The 19,051-nt window shown below is 39.7% G+C and overlaps 1 protein-coding gene across 4 annotated transcripts in view; it reads left to right on the top strand.

Annotated features, from left to right (window-relative positions):
* The window catches only part of MAP3K20 (mitogen-activated protein kinase kinase kinase 20), a 564,831-nt gene that overhangs the window by 96,497 nt on the left and 449,283 nt on the right, over window positions 1-19,051 (top strand). For 2 of the 4 annotated variants that reach the window (XM_050969007.1, XM_050969008.1), the window contains exons 12-16: window positions 8,846-8,890; window positions 9,868-9,898; window positions 9,986-10,125; window positions 12,274-12,336; window positions 15,982-16,074. In XM_050969007.1, coding sequence (XP_050824964.1) covers window positions 8,846-8,890; window positions 9,868-9,898; window positions 9,986-10,125; window positions 12,274-12,336; window positions 15,982-16,074 — 372 coding nt within the window. Of the gene's footprint in view, window positions 1-1,713; window positions 6,670-8,845; window positions 8,891-9,867; window positions 9,899-9,985; window positions 10,126-12,273; window positions 12,337-15,981; window positions 16,075-19,051 lie in introns of those variants that run through there. The other 2 variants (XR_007776452.1, XM_050969009.1) reach the window with 2 other exon arrangements.

Raw genomic sequence — 19,051 nt, 5'->3', positions numbered from 1 at the left:
TTTGTGAAAGTGAGACTTCAGATTTTACATTAGTTTGGCGTTGCAATGCTGATTTCAGCAACACCCAAACACCTTTAAAAATCTGGGCTTTAGTCTTCGTATATGACAAGAGGCAACAGGTGGGTACAACAAATACATGAGGGAACACAAGGAACAGTGAGGTAATTATAGTTAGCGTAATGAATAGTAGTCACAGCACATCAGCTGCCTAGCCATTGTCAGATGTTGTGTAGCCATCATGACGGAGGTGAGATTTAGAGAAACACTTGAAGGAGGACAGTGTAGTAGCTTTGTAGATTTTTTATGGGGGACTCCTCCCATGCATAAGGAGGATTCTGATATGCCTAAAATTCCCACATAGGGGCTTAAATCGCTCTCTCCTATCAGAGTAGTATAATCTAGGCACCCTGAAACTATGCTCAAGATTTCTAAGTACTACTCCCTAAACCCCCATAAATGGGAGCCTTGCTTTTTTTGTACTGAGTAAGATTTTATGGTGGAAGGTGACATATGTGATTTTTTTTTTCCTATACAGCTTGCAGCTTATAAAATTAAATCTTAAGTAAGAGGCATCATATCTTCATAGCTAGAGCTCTGTGATTTAAGGAGAATGATTTAATGGTTCCCCGTGGGTTCCACCCCATTGTAATAATTTTCCCAGTAACAAATTATGAGCAGAAAACAGACTGAGCAGTTGTGATTAGGTTAAGCAAGATGTCTGGAAAGCAATACAAACTTAGTTTGGAAAACAGCTTTGGAAATAAAAGCCATTTCAGCAGTACAGAAACAACATAACATGCTGTTAATTTTGAATCCAACACCAGAGCTCTTGCTCACTGTGGAGAGCAGGTATGTCACAGAAGTTACTAGCTTGGCCTCCTTGAAGAGGCATTAATCGTGATTTAGCTCCAGAGGACATTTTTCATTCTGTTGGAAAAAAATGGTAGTAACAACCTAGGTCAGGATAATGCCCTGATGTGTAGGTGGAGATTAAATCCGCAATGCCTTGTATTGCAGAGTATACAGAAACGCACCAAATGTAGGTTTACAGAAGCAATTTATTAATAGTCCAGAACTAGAGACCTGCTCTTACTTCCGTTGAAGTTGGTAAAAATTTTGTCTCTGACTTTAATGGTGGTAGGATTGGTCTATAACCCTCCTTTTGATTGTGACCTCAAAAATGGTGAACAAAAAGGTAATTCAATCTGTCTAGATCTACATACACATTACTGCTGTGGTATCTTCTGACCTCTGGATAAAAACATTTCACTCTGCACCAGAGTCTTGTCTGGGTTCTTTAACCCTAAGTTGATTTATTGTTCAATTCTGAATACTAAAATTAAGCAACTCAATCGAGACATGGCTCTGCTTGTACCCAGATTCCTGTGTGTAAAGTCCGCATGGGTTAGAGACATGTTGTCAATTATGTTGTATGGTACAAAATGAGAGATTAAAAAGTTGGAACTTACTTTCAACATGAAAGGTGGGCGACCTGTGGTCCTTTGCACACTGTTTGGTGGTGATTTTGCTCTTTCATTTTAAAAAAATTTAAGCCAAGTCTGTTTTAATGAATTCTTACTCAAGCTCCATGTTTTGATTCACTAATCATTGTGCTTTCTGTTTATTGCTAACTAATCTGGTAGTGTCTTTTTTGCCTTGAATTGAATTGGTTCTAACTTTCCTTTTTACTCTGTCCTTTCCTCCTTTAAATAGCTTTTCTTACCTATTGGTGCAAGAATGTCTCAGGAGTCTTACTTTGAAACTAAAACAGAGGAATCAAACAGTGCAGAGATGTCATGTCAGATCACAGCAACAAGTAACGGGGAGGTAGCTGGCATGAACCAAAGTCTGCAGGCCTTGATGATGAAGGGCTTTGGGGGTATCTTCTCTATGAACCAAGCAGGATCTGTCCTGCATTCTGGAATGCAGATAAACATGCAAGCCAAAAAGAATTCTTCTAAAACCACCTCTATGAGAAAGGGGAAGAAAATCAACATGGCTGTGGGTTTCAGAGAATTTGACTGGTCAGATGATGATGATGATGATGATGATTTTGATGATACAAGTGATTCTAATGAATGAAATTAGAAAACTAATTAAGTCTAAAATTGGTTTCTAGCAAATAAAAGCAATAAAGTTTCAGAAAAATCATCCTGTCATTTTGGTCTGTTTTAAATCCTGTAAGAGAAACAAAAGCAAAAACACTACATTTTTCTAGGCCAGTCATATTTGTATGTTAAAAATATATCTTGTTGGTTTTAAAATTGTGTTGACCTATTTTTGCTTTGCTGAAATTTGGAACAAAAATTTCAAAACAAATTGAGATTTTTAAAACCCCAAAAATATAGCTGCAGCTTACATTTATGCTGTAATATTTGGTGTCTGATTACAGAAACTTCTGTGGCTGAATATGTTTACGATCTGACAACAGTGGAGGAATTTAAACACCTATTTTACTTAAACATACATCCATTACTTTTCTTTTGTTTTTGTAGTTTTCTTTACCTGTTTTATTGTTGATCATATGAATATATTTGTGTTTCCATGTGGGCTTTTCCTATACAATCCATTCTTTCTGACTGCTACAGTGAAGTTATTTTGCTAAATTTGTGATTTCTCAATCATTTTCAAGGCAATATCCTGTGATATCATAAATAAATTACTAAGAAGGCCAAGCAGGGTTGAGAAAAATAAAGCCCGTTCAAACACACAGTTTAAGAAACAGCAACTGAATACAGACAATCACTGGTAATAAATAGTTTGTATAAATGTTCTTTTCTCTCTTTCTCTTTAGTTTCTGAAATTCAGTCTTTAGTACAGTCACTTACAATAAAACCTCACCACCTAATTGCATTGTGGTAGTCTACAAGCTCACTGGTTTTCTGTTGCATTGGTGTAAATCCTGGAAATCTCATTAACTTTGATGGATTTACTCTGGATTTATTCCGGTTTAGCTGAGAGCAAAATTGGTCTTAGGTTATTTACAGCAATTTTTTATTTTGCTGTAATTATTAAACCATTTATCACTGTCCTTCCCAGAACAGGGGGGAGAGAGAATTTGAGCCCTCCTAATGTGGCTTAAGCTAAATTCTCAGTGATGACGTGAAGAATATTCTCTAAAGTTTAAATATCCATTTTTCTGCTGTGAAATCGTTTAAAAATATTGCCACTGTTGTTATGATTCATTCTAAAATTGAGTCTATAAGTATCTGCTGCAGTAATTACCCGACAAACACTCTGCCCGGAGGAGTGAATGTATTTTCCTGATGAACTCTTTGGTGGTGGCACAGAAAGAGAGAAAGAAGCAGATACATTCACACCTACAGGTGCAGAAGAAAGGCCCATTGTAAAACGTTTGCAAATAAAGAAGGGCAAAAATTTTTAAAGAAAAGGGTTACTTTCATGTTCAGTTGGATTTGAGGGGATAATTAAACTCCTAAGTGCCATGTGTTGATGGTGTTTCTCTCTTGAAAAATGGCGATTAGTGCTATTTAAATACCTTAGAAAGTAGAATCATTACTTGATAGCAGGTCTGAAATTGGATCTCCAAGAGTTTGGAACATTATATTCTACTATTTATAAATAAGAGAAAAAGTTCTTGAGAAGTTTTAAAATTAGCTGTTCTAGGGTGACAAGGGCAATCTTTGAGATGCGAAAGGTAGCTAGCTTCCTCATTCCTCACTCAGTGCTTTCAACTATGCTTGAGTTCAACTGGAGCTAAAGATGCGCAGCACCTCACAAGTTTGGGCCCTTAACTGTATGAAATGTATAGAATTTGAGCCAGGTTCCACCTCCTTGCTAGCAGGTTCAAGTCCATTGTCTTTGTGATATCGGGGGCAATTTTTTCATGCTACTAAAAATTTGTAATTTCAACACTGAACAGTGCAACATGTTCTTATTGGGATAATTTGCTGTATCTAGTCTAAGTGAAATTTGCTCCTACAAAATCAGTGGTAATAGCGTTTTAGGAGCACTAAACAAAGTGACTGAGGGTGGGGAGAGGGACAGAGAATAGAAAAGGGGCAGCAAACAAGCTACTTCCAAATACAGATTTGTATTGTTTTTTAAGTCACCTGCTAACAGCTACCGCAGCAACATTATTTTTATAACCACTATACTACAGGCGGGAAAAATTGAAGGATTTTTATAATCTAATATGCGTCTGTTAAACTACTGTACCATATTTCTAGTGTAGAGATGCACAACTGTAACTGAAGTCAGAATTGAACTCAGTATGTTTAGAAATGCAAAAATAAAACTATCCCTTCTTAGCACTGATACTGATACTTTGCACTTTTAAAGCACCTAATAATCTCAATCCACTTTATACACATACGTGTTGATTTTAATTAAATGTGCAAATCCACTTCTTGATTTAAATCTTCGCCTAATAAAATATTCCAACACTACTCTATCACATCACTTTTTTGTTGAGGACAGATATTCTCATGCATCTCTCATTAAAGTGAATAGGAGTTATTTGAGCATAATAAATGGAATAATTTGGCATCTTATACACAGAGAGCAGAGCTGGTAAAAAGAATTTAAATTTAATTTTTCAATGAAAAAGAAGGACAGCATTTTCATGAATTGTCTCTATTTTTTAGCCAACTCTAATAAAGATCTATTGAGAAATAAAGAAATAAAGAAAAAGTAGAAAGGTCCTAGAATTGTTGTAAAAGGAAGATCTACTAAGTTCAAGGCTTTTCCCAAACTTTCTGTTGTGATTCCGTTAAAGTATGGTTATATTCAAAATAGTAGCTTGGCTTAAAAAATGACATCTATTTTTTTTATTCTCCTATAATGACTGTCGTGCCAAATGTGTTCAGTTTACAAGTCACAAATAAATTGTGCTTGACTGTCCAGCTATGTTGTTTTTGCCTCAAATGTCCTCAATATATTTTAATTTTGAAAGATTTTGGTTGACAGTTATGGAGGCAGAACAAAACCATTTTGATCTTCCACCCTTGATTTTGCTCTGCAGTGCTAGTAGGATTAAACTTGGTTTTTTAATCTATCCAAACACCAAAGTGTCCACAATAGTTGCTAATAATAGTTAACAGTTAACATAGCATGTCATATGATCAAAATATTAACCAAAAGTTAACTAATGAATCCTCCCAGAGCCCTATGAGGCAGATAAGGTAAAGTGTTGTTATTCTATTTCACAGCTGGGGAAGCTGATATAGAGAAGTTAAAGGCCAGATCTGAACCTCTAGTTTTCATTCAGTCATTATACTTAAACTAACACTGGCTTTAGTGGGGTATATTTCCTGACCTGAGGAACTCAGAGTTTAGCCCTTTTATTTACCCAAAGCCACATAGTGAGCTGGGATTCGAACTCAGGATTTCCAGACTCCTAACCCAGTTCTCATTCTTTCAGACTTGGAAAAGTTGCAGGGAATAGATATGCTGAGTAAGACTATTTTAATGTAGTCACTTTTCTAACTGTAATAATACTAATGCTTTAGAATAGCAATTGTTTTGAGATCCAGTGCTTAGATCTGAGGACTTAGTTTCAGGGCTTATATCGTTTGTGGAGTGTTTGGGATAGCTTGATCAGCTTGGCTATATTTGTTAATTGTAATACTTGGACTTAGTCTTCTCTAGATGCTTGGGATTTTTGAGACATGAGATCTGAAGTAGCTCTTCGGCACATGGTCATGTTCTTGATTTGTTCATTTATCATTTGCAGTATTTTGTTAGAGTTTGATTTCATTTCATTATAGATCTTAAAGCAGTTATTCTAACTAAATATTGATACATTAATGATTTATATTGCTATCAGCAGCAGTAAATCCACAGCACACATAATAAAGCTAATAAGTAACTAACAAAGTTACTGTACATCTTTGGTAAGCTATTTCCTGTTTTTGCAATAAGGCATCTTTTACAGGTTTTTATTAACACTTCCAACTTGACAGAGGTTTAATTACAGGCCAATAGAGAATCCATTCTGTTCTTCCAACTTTCATATAGCAAAATAGGCTCACAGGACATGCAGTAATTTTTACAGTCCTTAAAATGTACCAATAGAAATCTGGAGAGGAATGCATTTTTCCCCCGACTTCAAGGTAGTGCACTCTATGAAGTCTGTATAGAGGTTTCTGGTGTGTGAAGATTTAGTTTCAGGACTGTAGCATCAACAACCTACATTAAACATTTTACGTTGTGTGCAAAATATTCTGCTGACTTTTAAAGTCAGATATAGTCCACTGCATTTTCTTGCTTTTGCACTCTTTAAAAAGTTTTTGTACTGAATACTAGGAAATGATTCTATTTATACTCCAAGTGTGAGCAAATGAAATTTGAATAGAAAATATTTTCACAGCGTTAGAAAACTTCATCCTTTCCTACTGAAATACTATGCTGAGAAAAACCTGTGCCAAAACTATTGTGGTGTAAACTGACTAGCTAATTTGTATGGAACATGCAGTGTTACACCCTCTTGTGGTAAGACTTTCAGTAGTCAGTCGTTTTCTTCACCGCACTTAACATGTGATGTCTTGCTTTGTTCACAGTATGGATTTGGTTTTCAAGTTTAAAAAAAAAATGTAATGTATTCAATTTTCTTAGTTGGTGTCATGAACTTGATTTTGATGTGAAGTTTTTTCCTTTGCTTCTCTTTGTTCCAAACTTCTATTTTGCAATAAACATTTTGACAGTAAATTTTTATGCTTCTGTGTTCTTGTGTAAACTGCTGCTGTTAAAGGGATTCCTCATTGCCTTCTGCTTTGATCTTTTTCATATTATGCAGGGTGTGGCATTTTCCCCTTTTTTCTCTTTATTTATTTGTTTGTAAATATATTTAGCATTTCACATCACTAATTTTCCTCTCCTAAAAATGGGAATCATCTGGACAGTCACTGTGTGTAAGCAGGAATGGAATATTGACCTTGTGCGATGGTAGAATACACAGTGAAATACAGCAAACTGTTGTACCCGCGGTTCCCAATGGAAAGGAAAACACCAGCCCATTTGGAATTTAAGGGCAGTTATGTTGTTAATTATTTATTGCAAATATTGTGGGTCTCTGCCTTCACAAGGGTCATCATGGTTTGCCAGATCCTGCCCCACCTAGTTGCCAGCAATAGATGGACCCCTTCCACCCTACAACTCTCTCCGCCCCAATTCAACTGTCACTTCTTTTCTGGATTTTCCTGACTTGTAATTGGTAGCTTATGAAGCTTGGCCCACATGTGGAGAAGTTAGGGGGACGAGGGAAACTTACCTTTCCATGTGGCAGTGAAAGCCAGCTTCTCATCCCAGTGACCACTTAGCTCAGGCATCGTTGGCTTTGTCCATCTGAGGTGGCCATTTCTGTCCTGGAAGAGTTATGGCAGGAAGGGGTGGGCAGTGGGGCAGGTGTGGGGGAGGGTCAAGTGGTCATCACAGGGATGATCTGATAAAATGGTTTGTGGTGAGGAAGGAATTTTCCCTAGAAGCAGATTGGTCAATGCACTGGCGTGGGAGAGGGTTGCTTTCCTCTGTGCATCTTGCAGTGTTCAGCAGAGGCTGTAGTTCAGGACACAGGAAACAAGTGTAGGACAGTCATGAATCCATCAGTGGGAGTCTATATGGGAAGAGCAGAAAGTCTTGTCACTTGGGTGGAAGTCATTGTGGGAGGCACCTTGGCCTGTTGTCCCACAGTCTGCAGGGTCAGGAAAAGGAGGAGACTAATAGATAACTATTTGAACAGATGGGGTGGCTGCCATGCATAGGCACAAAGTCTTTCAGGTGTGAGGGAGGAATTCTGGAGAGGAGGAACTGAAACTGACAAGAGGTTGGGCACTAGGATGCTTGTAGGCTTGCATAGCCCACAATGTAAGGAGACCACAAAGACTGAGGGTTGACCAGTAAAATCTGAATTACAGTTTGGTAGCTGAGTAATTCAATAAATTTTCATCCAGAGTATGGTGGCAAGCGTTTGGGTGGTACTGTCAATTCAGATACATCTAATTAACAGGATACCAATGAGAAGAGACTATAGCTTAGAATAACCCATTCTTTAGCTGGTTAGATGAACGTTACTATCTCAGTGAGATCATTCACTGTGTCATCTTCTAACCATTCCTGGGTTTCATTGACACAGCCATCCCCTCATGTATCAAGTAGATCCTGGTTTGATCCCCTCATACTTGAAGGATCAGGATTCCCCTCTTCATGTAACAAAGCGTACCACATACATGGGGCTGTGGCATTCAGCTGTCTGTGAAGTGTCCCCTTCAGGTTTTGTTCCACAGCTCCCAAAAGGAATGATCATGCAGGTGTAGGCGGTAACCAAAGAGTAAAAGGGGACAAACAACCTTGGACCTTAATCAGTAAGGAAGACTAGCTGCAGTGGCCCAGTCCCAAGTCAGTCGTGCTCTCCTTTTCATGCAGTGACTGCTTCATTCACTCTACAGAATATCTCCCTCCCAGCTGATATTGGGAAAAACCAAGACACACCTTTCACTACTGGAGTCAAGCAATAGTAAAAGTGATGGTGAAACACAAGGAAAAAGTGGTGGCTAGTGAGTCCCACTTGTGGGGATGTGGCTGGTGACAAAATTCCAAGACTGCTTTTGTTACTTAGTGATCTCCTGAGTAGTTTTGCCCCCTGGAGGTGTTGGGACTATTCCATCACTGCTGTAATATCACTGAAGCCTGAGGAATGCTACTTTGATGGCAGTTTGTGCAGTAATCCATGGAATAATGAGGAAAGTCCTCATCACAACCAGGAGGCTTATGGCCTTAGCTGGAGAGGAGGTGCCAAATAAAATCAGCCACTGAAGTAAAATTAGGGGGAGACCTGATCGGACAAGAAGAGCAATATTACTCTTTTCAATTCATATTTCTCATACAGTTGCTGCCTTCCTTTGATATTTGCGCGTGGACCGAAGAAGATGTGGTAAGCATTTTGTACTAATTCAGTCAGCATTGTTTTGATGTAGCTATAAAAGAAAACTGATGCACATCATAGTAAATGAAATCTAGATTGTAGTAATTTGAGAAATCTCTCGACAAGATTCTAACACTGTAAATTTTTAAAATTCCTGTTCCAAAAAAGATTTTAAAATGACCCTATCCTGACAGAGGAAGTACTTTATTGCCTTGGTGAAATGGTCACATGCTCAGAGGCCTGTTAAAGCATTTGGCTTGGCAGTTTATCAGGATATGCCGCTGAATTGTCATAGGCATGAACCAAGAAACACTGAAGTGCTGTAAGAATGCATACCTCACCAGTGTCAGGAGAAAAAGAGGACAGCAAACATCATAGTCTCTTTGCCCAATCCAAGAGGACTGGGATTCATTTTAAGTTAAGATTCTAAAAAGGGGGATGGGAAACCACTTTCATATAAAATACAAAATGTAATTGCTTTTAGGGGACTAGCTACGATACTAACTTTAGATCATATTTTGAACATTCGTTCAAGTTAATTGATAAGCAAGAAATTTTAGATGTTTATCTCAAACACGTCAGTGTATTATAGCGGTTTTAATATCCCTCTTAGCAGTCTTCTGATACATAATGTATAACGTGGTCTTTTAACTAAAGGTTACTGAAGGACTAACTGAAAAGCCAATGCAAAGTAGTAATGGTCCGAGCTGCTGAACTCGTCCCATTTATAACACAACAAATTGCTAAATCTACATTAGGAGCAGTAGCAATTAAAAAGCAATAATAAACTGAGAAAATGGCTGCAAAGCAGAAGGGAAAGTATATATAATGGAGAAATTTGATTCCCTTGTCCCACCACTAAAAAGACTTTTAATTTTTGTTTTAAAATTGAATTATGAGCATTACATTTTTTTGTGTTTTGAGGTTCTGTAACCTATACATTTTAATTGTGTGACCTTCAAAACTGTGTGTTTTTGTTTTTACAGTACTTTTGGCTGCACCAGCTTGTTGGAAAAGGTAAACTATACATTATAGCTCACAGATTCAACTTTTTTTTCCAGTGAAGAGCACTATGGATTTCTGTATAACCTTTCATATCTTAAGGTGATGCTTCTGGTGAGATGAATGTTTATGCCAACTTGTTTAAGGAAAATCATATCACTGGGAAACGGTTGCTTCTTATAGAAGAAGAAGATTTAAAGGATATGGGAATTCTTTCCAAAGGACATATCATTCATTTAAAGGTATCTTAACAACATGTCTTGATGATCACAATAGTAAATGTTGACAGTGTAATGTAAATGTCAGTGTAAATGTTGACAGAAATCATCAGTTTTATCCAGCATAAGAGAAGATCTAAAGCTAAGGCTGGAAAAACCTTTCTGAGAAAAATTCATACCCAGAACTTCTTGCAATAGGCACCAAAGCCAGGGGCGGCTCTAGGGATTTTGCCCCAAGTACAGCAGGCATGCCTGCTGGAGGTCCACCGAAGCCATGGGACCAGTGGACCCTCCACGGCACCGGCAGAGCGCCCCCCGCGGCTTGCCGCCCCAAGCACGCACTTGGCGTGCTGGGGCCTGGAGCCACCCGAAACCTAAGCAAACCTAAACACTTTCTGAGATGCCAAAAAGATTGGTAACCTTGAGGTTTTGATGCTTTGTTGGGTTTTTTTCCTCTCTTAAAAATACCCATGCTCCTCTGCATTTTTGGGTTTTGGCTGGGACAGGAATAGGAAATATTGCAAAAGACTCTTCTAATAGTATCTCCCACCTAAGTGAAAACTTTGGAAAACTTAGGACAGAACCTGTTCTTGCAAGACTTCCAGCCTAATCAGAGAGGTTTGGATAAACACCAAAAATTTATTTGAACTGAAATCTCTGAACATCTTGAGTTTCACCAATCATTTCTAATTTAAAACTGCTTTGTGTACCAAACACACTATTCTTGAACAATTGTAATTATACAGCTAATTGAGTGCTAGTGGGTAAGGCTCCTTTGCTGTCTGAGCTTTATTTCATCCACAAGCGATTGTATCGCTCTAATTATTTAATAGTTACACTGAATCCAGCAAAACCCTTGGCCAGAAAGTAGTAACAGACGTAGTAGTAATAATATTTACTTACTGTCACAGAACATGGCTTACATACCCATGGTTCTGCTCTGAAAAATGTCTTGAAAATGGCAATGTGGGCTTCCATTATGTCTGAGTGATTCTGTATACAATGTGCTCCATTTCCTAGTAAAAGAACGCTTTTTGTCTGATTGTCAGCCCTGAGAGTCACACTAGGTTATATCTATCTTTTGCATCAGCACAGTAAAGGCATTACAGTCCAAATTAATATCGCATTTCTGTGGGTTGCTCGCCATTGTTTCCAAGTAGTTCCATTAGTGACATGTGTGATTGCCCTCCGCAGGGGTTGTTCAGGTGCAACTTATTAAAACTTGGTAAATAAATGAACGCAGAACACGGAATAGAGCAGCGGTTCCCAACTGGGGGTCGGCCAAGCATGGCTACTCAGAGCCCCGAGCCCAGGTACCATGGGGCTGGAGCCCCTGGAGAAGCTGCCCCGTGGGGCTGAAGCCCTGAGCCCCCCCGCCCCATGGGGCTAAAGTCCCAAGCCGACTCCTCACCCCAAGCGTCAGAAGCCCCAAGCCCGCTTTGTTCTGCAGGGCAGAAGCTTCTCCCCACACATTGCAGCTGAAGCTCAAGCCACCTCCCCTCAAGCTGGGCCATGAAGTTTTTATAGCATGCTGGTGGGGCCCCCAAAAGGAAACGGTTTAGAACTCCTGGGATAGAGAATGCAGTTCTTGCTGAGTTGGTTCAGTGAGGCTAACAGGAATAAAAACCAGTACAAACCTATATATTTGTGATTGAGGGTATGTCTACACTGCAACTGGGAGTGTGCTTCCTAGTGCCCGTAGGCAGACATGCACTAGCTCTGCTTGAGCTAAGTGTGCTAAAACTTTCAATGTAGCCCAGCATAGCATGGGCGGCAGCTCAAGCTAGCCATCTGAGTGCAAGCCCACCTAGAACCCCTGGGTAGCTGCCGCCTATACTAACTCTGTCTATGCTGCTATTGCAGAGCTAGCACGTGTCTGTCTATCCAGCCATGAAAGCACATGCCCAGCTGCAGTGTAGACATACCCTATATTAAGCAGATCTGACTCTGAATACTCGCAAGGGGGCAAATCTGCTGAGTAAGATGGTGACATTTTACAGTCCCTTTTAGAACAGAACTGTATATTAAGATTGGCTCCAGAGAACACTATACACCCTGAATGAGTTAGACACACACCCCTACGCACACACTGTGCTATTTTTCAGTCCTGCATTTACACTATTAGATCATGAGGAACTATTATCTAATTTGGGTTTGTTTGGTTTCTTACAGACTGCTATTGAGAAGTTAACTCATGATTACCTAAACATGTTTCATTTCCCACCATTAATTAAGGTAAGTATTTATTTATTTATTTATTTAAAAGGTGCTACCTGTCTTGACACAATAAATGTACCCAGGCTGTGCTACTAGGCCTTACACTTAGTATAGAGTGCACATCTGCATTGTCACTATTTGTGACAGATTTTTGAGGTCAAGTTAGCGATGTGAGTGTTCATATCAGAACGAGTAATATCACAACAGCACACCCTCTCAATGAGGTTCAAAGAATTAATACAACAGAAGGATGCCTTGCAGGTTAACGTATGATGGTAATATCATAAGGCCAGATTGTGACCCCCTTACTTGTATGGGTGAGCAGTTACTCCCATCAGTAATTCACTGAAATCATGTTAGTAACTACTTATTGTTGTGAGCAAAGTAGTCCCAATCCAGACCATAATGAGCACATCATTCCTTACTCTGTCCTACAGGAGAAAATAATTATGTACTATACTAGCCATTCTTTTGTTTCCTTTTTAAGCCCTCTGCATGCTAACCATACATCTTTTGGGTCTTGTGGTATCAGCAACAACAGGTAGGACACCAGCAAAGATAGACCTGGTCTACCCCTCCTCCTGGGTCCTTCCTTTGGAGTTGAGATATAAAGACTCAACTGACTTGTAGAGCTTACCATGAAACCCAAGGTGGGGGAGGTAATTTCTTTTATTGAACCAACATCTGTTGGTGAAAGGGACAAGCTTTAGGAATTGTGGTAAAAAACTCTCTCTCTCATGAACAGAAGTTGTTCTAATAAAAGATATTACCTCACCCATCTTGTCTCTCTAATTTCCTGGAACCAATATGGCTACAACTACACTGCATACATCAAACCAAAGGAATTCTGTCAGCTACTCAGAGAGTACTAGACCCCAGAGGATTCAGTTGCTTTTATTGCAGTGGGACCCACTTAAAATAAAGTCCATCGTACAGTCAAAGGAAAATCCATAATTGTTTACTGCATTGCAGATTTCAAGCCTTAATTCCAGTTACAATGGACAGCTGCTCAAAATGACATTGTTCTGTGAAATAACAGCTTCATATGGAGCTGAAGGTGCTCAACACCTCACAGGAGCTGGCCCTGTAATAGGCTGCTAGTGTATATAGTGTAACACAAGCTAATGTGTGAGTTCTGGTATGTATACCGAAGATAGCAGACTGTGAAGAGCTACAAAGAGATCTCACAAAACTGGGTGACTGGGCAACAAAATGGCAGATGAAATTCAGTGTTGATAAATGCAAAGTAATGCACATTGGAAAACATAATCTCAACTATACATATAAAATGATGGGGTCTAAATTAGCTGTTGCCACTCCAGAAAGAGATCTTGGGGTCATTGTGGATAGTTCTCTGGAAACATCCACTCAATGTGCCGCGGCACTCAAAAAAGCAAACAGACTGTTGGGAATCATTAAGAAAGGGATAGATAATGAGACAGAAAATATCTATATAAATCCATGGTACACCCACATCTTGAGTACTGCATGGAGATGTGGTTGCCCCATCTCAAAAAAGATATATTGGAATTGGAAAAGGTTCAGAAAAGGGCAACAAAAATGATTAGGGGTATGGGACAGCTTCCGTATGAGGAGAGATTAATAAGACTAGCTTGGAAAAGAGATAAGTAAGAGAGAATGTGATTGAGGTCTATAAAATCATGACTGATTTTGAGAAAGTAAATAAGGAAGTGTTATTTACTCCTCATAGCACGAGAACTAGGGATCTCCAAATGAAATTAATATGCAGCAGGTTTAAAACAAACAAAAGCAAGCATTTCTTCTCCCAGTGCACAGTCAACCTGTGAAACTCTTTTCCAGATGATGTTGTGAAGGCCAAGACTAAACCAGGGTTCAAAAAAAGAACTAGATAAAATTATCATAGAACTGGAAGGGACCTTGAGAGGTCATCTAGTCCAGTCCCCTGCACTCATAGCAGGACTAAGTATTATCCGGACCAAGGATCAGCAACTTTTGGCACGCGGCCCATCTTGGAAATCCACTGGTGGGCCGGGACGATTTGTTTACCTGCAGCGTCTGCAGGTTCGGCCAATTGCAACTCCCACTGTTCCAGGCCAATGGGGGCTGCGGGAAGTGGTGCAGGGATGTGCTGGCCACCACTTCCCACAGCCCACATTGGCCTGGAACGGCAAACCACAGCCAGTGAGAGCTACGATTGGCCAAACCTGCAGACGCTGCAGGTAAACAAGTGCTCCAGACACAGTGCTCCAGCTGAGGCCAATCAGCGCAGAGTATAGTGCAAGAATTACTTCTCATGTCTTGCTGACAACAGTCCTGCTAATACATCCGAGAATGATGTTTGCTTTTTTTGCAACAGTGTTACACTGTTGACTCATATTTAGCTTGTGGTCCACTATGACCCCCCAGATCCCTCTCTGCAGTACTCCTTCCTAGGGAGTCATTTCCCGTTTTGTATATGTGTGCAACTGATTGTTCCTCCCTAAGTGGAGTACTTTGCATTTGTCCTTATTGAATTTCATCCTATCTACTTCAGACCATTTCTCCAGTTTGTCCAGATCATTTTGAATTACAATCCTATCCTCCAAAGCAGTTGCAACCCCTCCCAGCTTGGTATCATCCGCAATCTTTATAAGTGTACTCTGTATGCCATTATCTATATCATTGATGAAGATATTGAACAGAACTGGACCCAGAACTGATCCCTGCGGGACCCCACTCATTATGTCCTTCCAGCATGACCGTGAACAACTGATAAATATTCTCTGGGAACAGTTTTCCAACCTGTTTTGCACACACCTTATAGTAGCTCCATCTAGGTTGCATTTCCCTAGTTGTTTATGAGAAGGTCATGCAGACAGTATCATAAGCTTTACTACAGTCAAGATATGCCACATCTACCACTTCCCACCCATCCACAAGGCTTGTTACCATGTCAAAGAAAGCTATCAGGTTGGTTTGACATGATTTGTTCTTGACAAATCCATGCTGACTGTTACTTAACACCTTATTATCTTCTAGGGGTGTTTGCAAATGGATTGCTTAATTATTTGCTCCATTATCTTTCTTAGTACAGAAGTTAAGCTGAATGGTCTGTAAATTCCCTGGGCAGTCCTTATTTCCCTTTTTATAGGTGGGCACTATATTTGCCCTTTTCCAGTCTTCTGGAATCTCTCCCATCTTCCATGACTTTTCATAGATAATTGCTAATGGCTCAGATATCTCCTCAGTCAGCTCCTTGAATATTCTAGGATGCATTTCATCAGGCCTTGGTGACTTGAAGACATAGATAAGTTCATGGAGGATAGGTCCATCGATAGCTATTAGCCAGGATGGGCTGGGATGGTGACCCTAGCCTCTGTTTCCCAATAGCTGGGAATGGGCGATAGAGAATGGATCACTTGATGATTACCTGTTCTGTTCATTCCCTCTGGGGCACCTGGCATTGACCACTGTCGCAAGACAGGCTACTGGGCTAGATGGACCTTTAGTCTGACCCTGTACGGCAATTCCTATGTTCTTATGTGGAATTAATTAGAGGACGATAGTATCCTCTGACCAGCCAACAGATTTGTAACATACAAAAGGCAAGGATATTAAATTCTTACTGTCTAATGGAAGCTTGTCACCAACTCATAGAGACTAATAATGGAGGTCATTGCTTACACTGTGTTTCTGTGATAGGATTCTGCAAGTGGAAATGAAGAAAACATGGAGAAAGTAGTGAACCTGGAACTTGTTTTTGGTTATCACTTGAAACTGGGAAATGGTCCACAGGTAAATGAATCTTATTGGGATAATATTATTTTATTTCTGTTTCTTCAATCATTACTCAAAGGGCCCAATATCTGTAGAAATATTTTCCATTTATAACATGAATCCTGCTACTCAGAAAATCACTGAGCAAATTTCAAAGTACAATGCTGAATCAATGATGGATGGGTACAAGAAAAAAAGTGGTACAGAAAGTTTTGAATTAAATAAGATTGTTTCCTCATAAGCATTTTCTCTAACTTCAGTTTTGTGACTGAGAATTTCTTATGTAAATCCTTTATCATACTGAATATGAGATGACAGGTTTTTGTGAAAAGGAGGTAAATTGAATCCCAGTGGAGGCTGGGGGCTTGGACTAGTATTGAATTTGTCTCGTTTATGGGCAAAGACTTCTTGGTTTGCTGTGTGAGAATTTCCTCCTTTCTTTTTCACCGTATTTTGGATTTCTTTTATCTGAAGCATTTTCCAGTTGTAAAGATGGATTTCCCATTGCAACGTGAATTGCTTGTACATTCCCAGTGCTTTCAGGCACCCATAACTTGTGGTGCTAAATAGCTTCATTTCTTTCAGTCCACGTAGTGCCCTGCCTTGTGCAGCCATGCAAGGGAATAAGGGGCATAAGGCCTTGAAGTGTTGGGGGAAGTACTCTGCACCAACTATCTTCCTGGCGTATGGGGGCTTCCTCCACAGAACAGGTGGAATCCGGGAGGCAGATTCTCACTTTGAGTATGTTTCCCAGGTTGCACCTGAACTAGCACAACAATGCCCCCACTAGGGACTTGTGAAAAATCAGTGACTGAGCTCTTAGTGGGTTTCTTCATGTAACTGTGGAAACTTCCTTCTTTTGTGTTTTATTTCTCTCTCTCTCTCTCTAGCTTTCCAACTGGTTTTGCTTGCATTTTGAGTTGGTGTGTGCATACAGGAGAAGGTATATTTCCACATACTCATTTGAACCCAGTTACAACTGGCACAGGTCTGATTCATTTTAAAACTGGTTGGAGCCATAGAGTAAATCAAACTTGGATGGCCTGAACTGCCTTTACTGGCCTGGTTTCAAAACCAGCTGTTTCTTCCACCCTTTCCCATCTCTTTGAAATGTATACAGTAAGGAAGGCTAGTAGCTATTTTCTCCTTACAAACACTCCTTACTTCTGACAGAAACTGTCTGTCAACATCAATTTAATTTGCTGTTTGGGGAACTCATCTGGTTAAAATCATGGCAGAACATTCCATATCCAAGATTAAGAAGTTCCCATTTTCCAGCTTTTCAGTTGTACCTCACACACATTACATAGGTATGTTAACAACACTGCCTATTTCAATTCTATTGGAGTATTTTTTGTGATCCACAACCTCCTATGCAAGACCCTTGAATGCCTTTAATCTCTTGCACATAAAATTTTCTAGTTTAATGATATTTTAATTTAGTCCCAAAGATGTCTCAGCACTTAAAAATTCTGGAATATAGTATAGAAGTCCAAGCATAATCATAGTCTTCTATCATTTATTATAGCAGACTTGTGTAGATTCTAATAAAGCAGAGAAAAGAGAAATATATTCTTTGTAAAACTGAAAAAACAACAACTGAGCAATAAAATAAATATAACTACAGAATAATTAAACTGATTAATTTAATCTGTCAAAGTGGAGCATCATTTAGTCTGGCAAAATGGTATCAATGATACAGTATCCGCTCATGGAAACCTTAGCACAAGGTACTTTGAGCTCATCAGGTTTTCCGTCAAGAAGGGAACACCTGGGCCTTATTCTGATCTGACACTAGTGTAAAACATGTGCCACTCTATTGATTTCAGTGTGCTTACTCCTGGAACACCATCAGCGTAAATGAGATCAGAAAAAGGGCCAAACTCTTTAAAGGTGTTGAATGTAGGGTGCAGTGCAGCGATTCCCATAGGAAATCCACATTTGTATTGAACTGTAAAGAGGTATATGCAGACTCATAGAATGTTTTGGCTGAGTAACTTGCTCACTTACCTTTCTATAGAACCTTTTTAGTATATATCTGGGTTTTTACAGTACACCCAATTTGGATGAAATTGCCCTCTTCCCATCCCCATTCTCATACACGCAAAGCCCCAGTAATCTGTCTTTGTACAGGCATCACTACAGGGACATGTGCAGTTCCCAACGCATAGACAGTCTGTTGGCTTGCAACACAACCTCGCTCCAGGGCACTAGAATAGTAGCCACTGCATCTCCACATGGGCAACTGTGGATGCAGTGTTACTGCCCCAGCCTACTCCAAACCTCCTTACACACCAGCCTCTGCTGGGCTGATATACAAAATCCCTTGGGATGGGAGCACACAAAAAAGACAGTTGCGAACCCCTGAACAGCTACTTCACCTAAAGGCAATCCACCCCATGCCCCAACACAGTTCCACTGCGGAGTGAAAATAGCTCAGAAAGCCTGGCACTGGCCAACAGCATTGGATGGTGGAGTTCATCCTTTCTGAGGGCACGTTGGACTTACTCCCCTGCACCACTTTTAGAGCTGTCTATCACTAGTGGTAACTGAGAGCTGTCTACAAAAGTACAGGGGTTTGTTAAATAGCATGAAGATATAGTCAGGGCTTGGAAACAGGAATACTGTTTTTCATGCTTCCACCTTTAAAATATTGCATTCACAAACAAGTGAACTAGCAATTTGTTTTTATGATGATGATCAGGGCCCTAAAAATCCTTATTTGCTTGCAACCACTGAGTGAGGACAGACCTTTGTAAGCATGGCAGCTAATCTCAGAACCATTTCTGTCTCAGGACTCGGGCTGTCTCAGCTGCTGAAACCTGCTGTTTTAAAGGCACTGGAGCTGAACATCTACTGACAGCACCTGGGTTATTTATCGTTACGTATAACCCACTACACTAGATTTTATTATGCTGGATTTACACGAAAGATAATAGCAAGTGAAAGATATTTTTGCATATTTAGCTACAGTAAGGTCTCAATATTATGTTCC

Source organism: Gopherus flavomarginatus, chromosome 10 (assembly GCF_025201925.1).
Source record: "Gopherus flavomarginatus isolate rGopFla2 chromosome 10, rGopFla2.mat.asm, whole genome shotgun sequence".
Classification (NCBI taxonomy): Eukaryota; Metazoa; Chordata; order Testudines; family Testudinidae; genus Gopherus; species Gopherus flavomarginatus.
The sequence above is the reverse complement of the archived record's forward strand: the minus strand, read 5'-3'. Positions and strand labels throughout refer to the sequence as shown.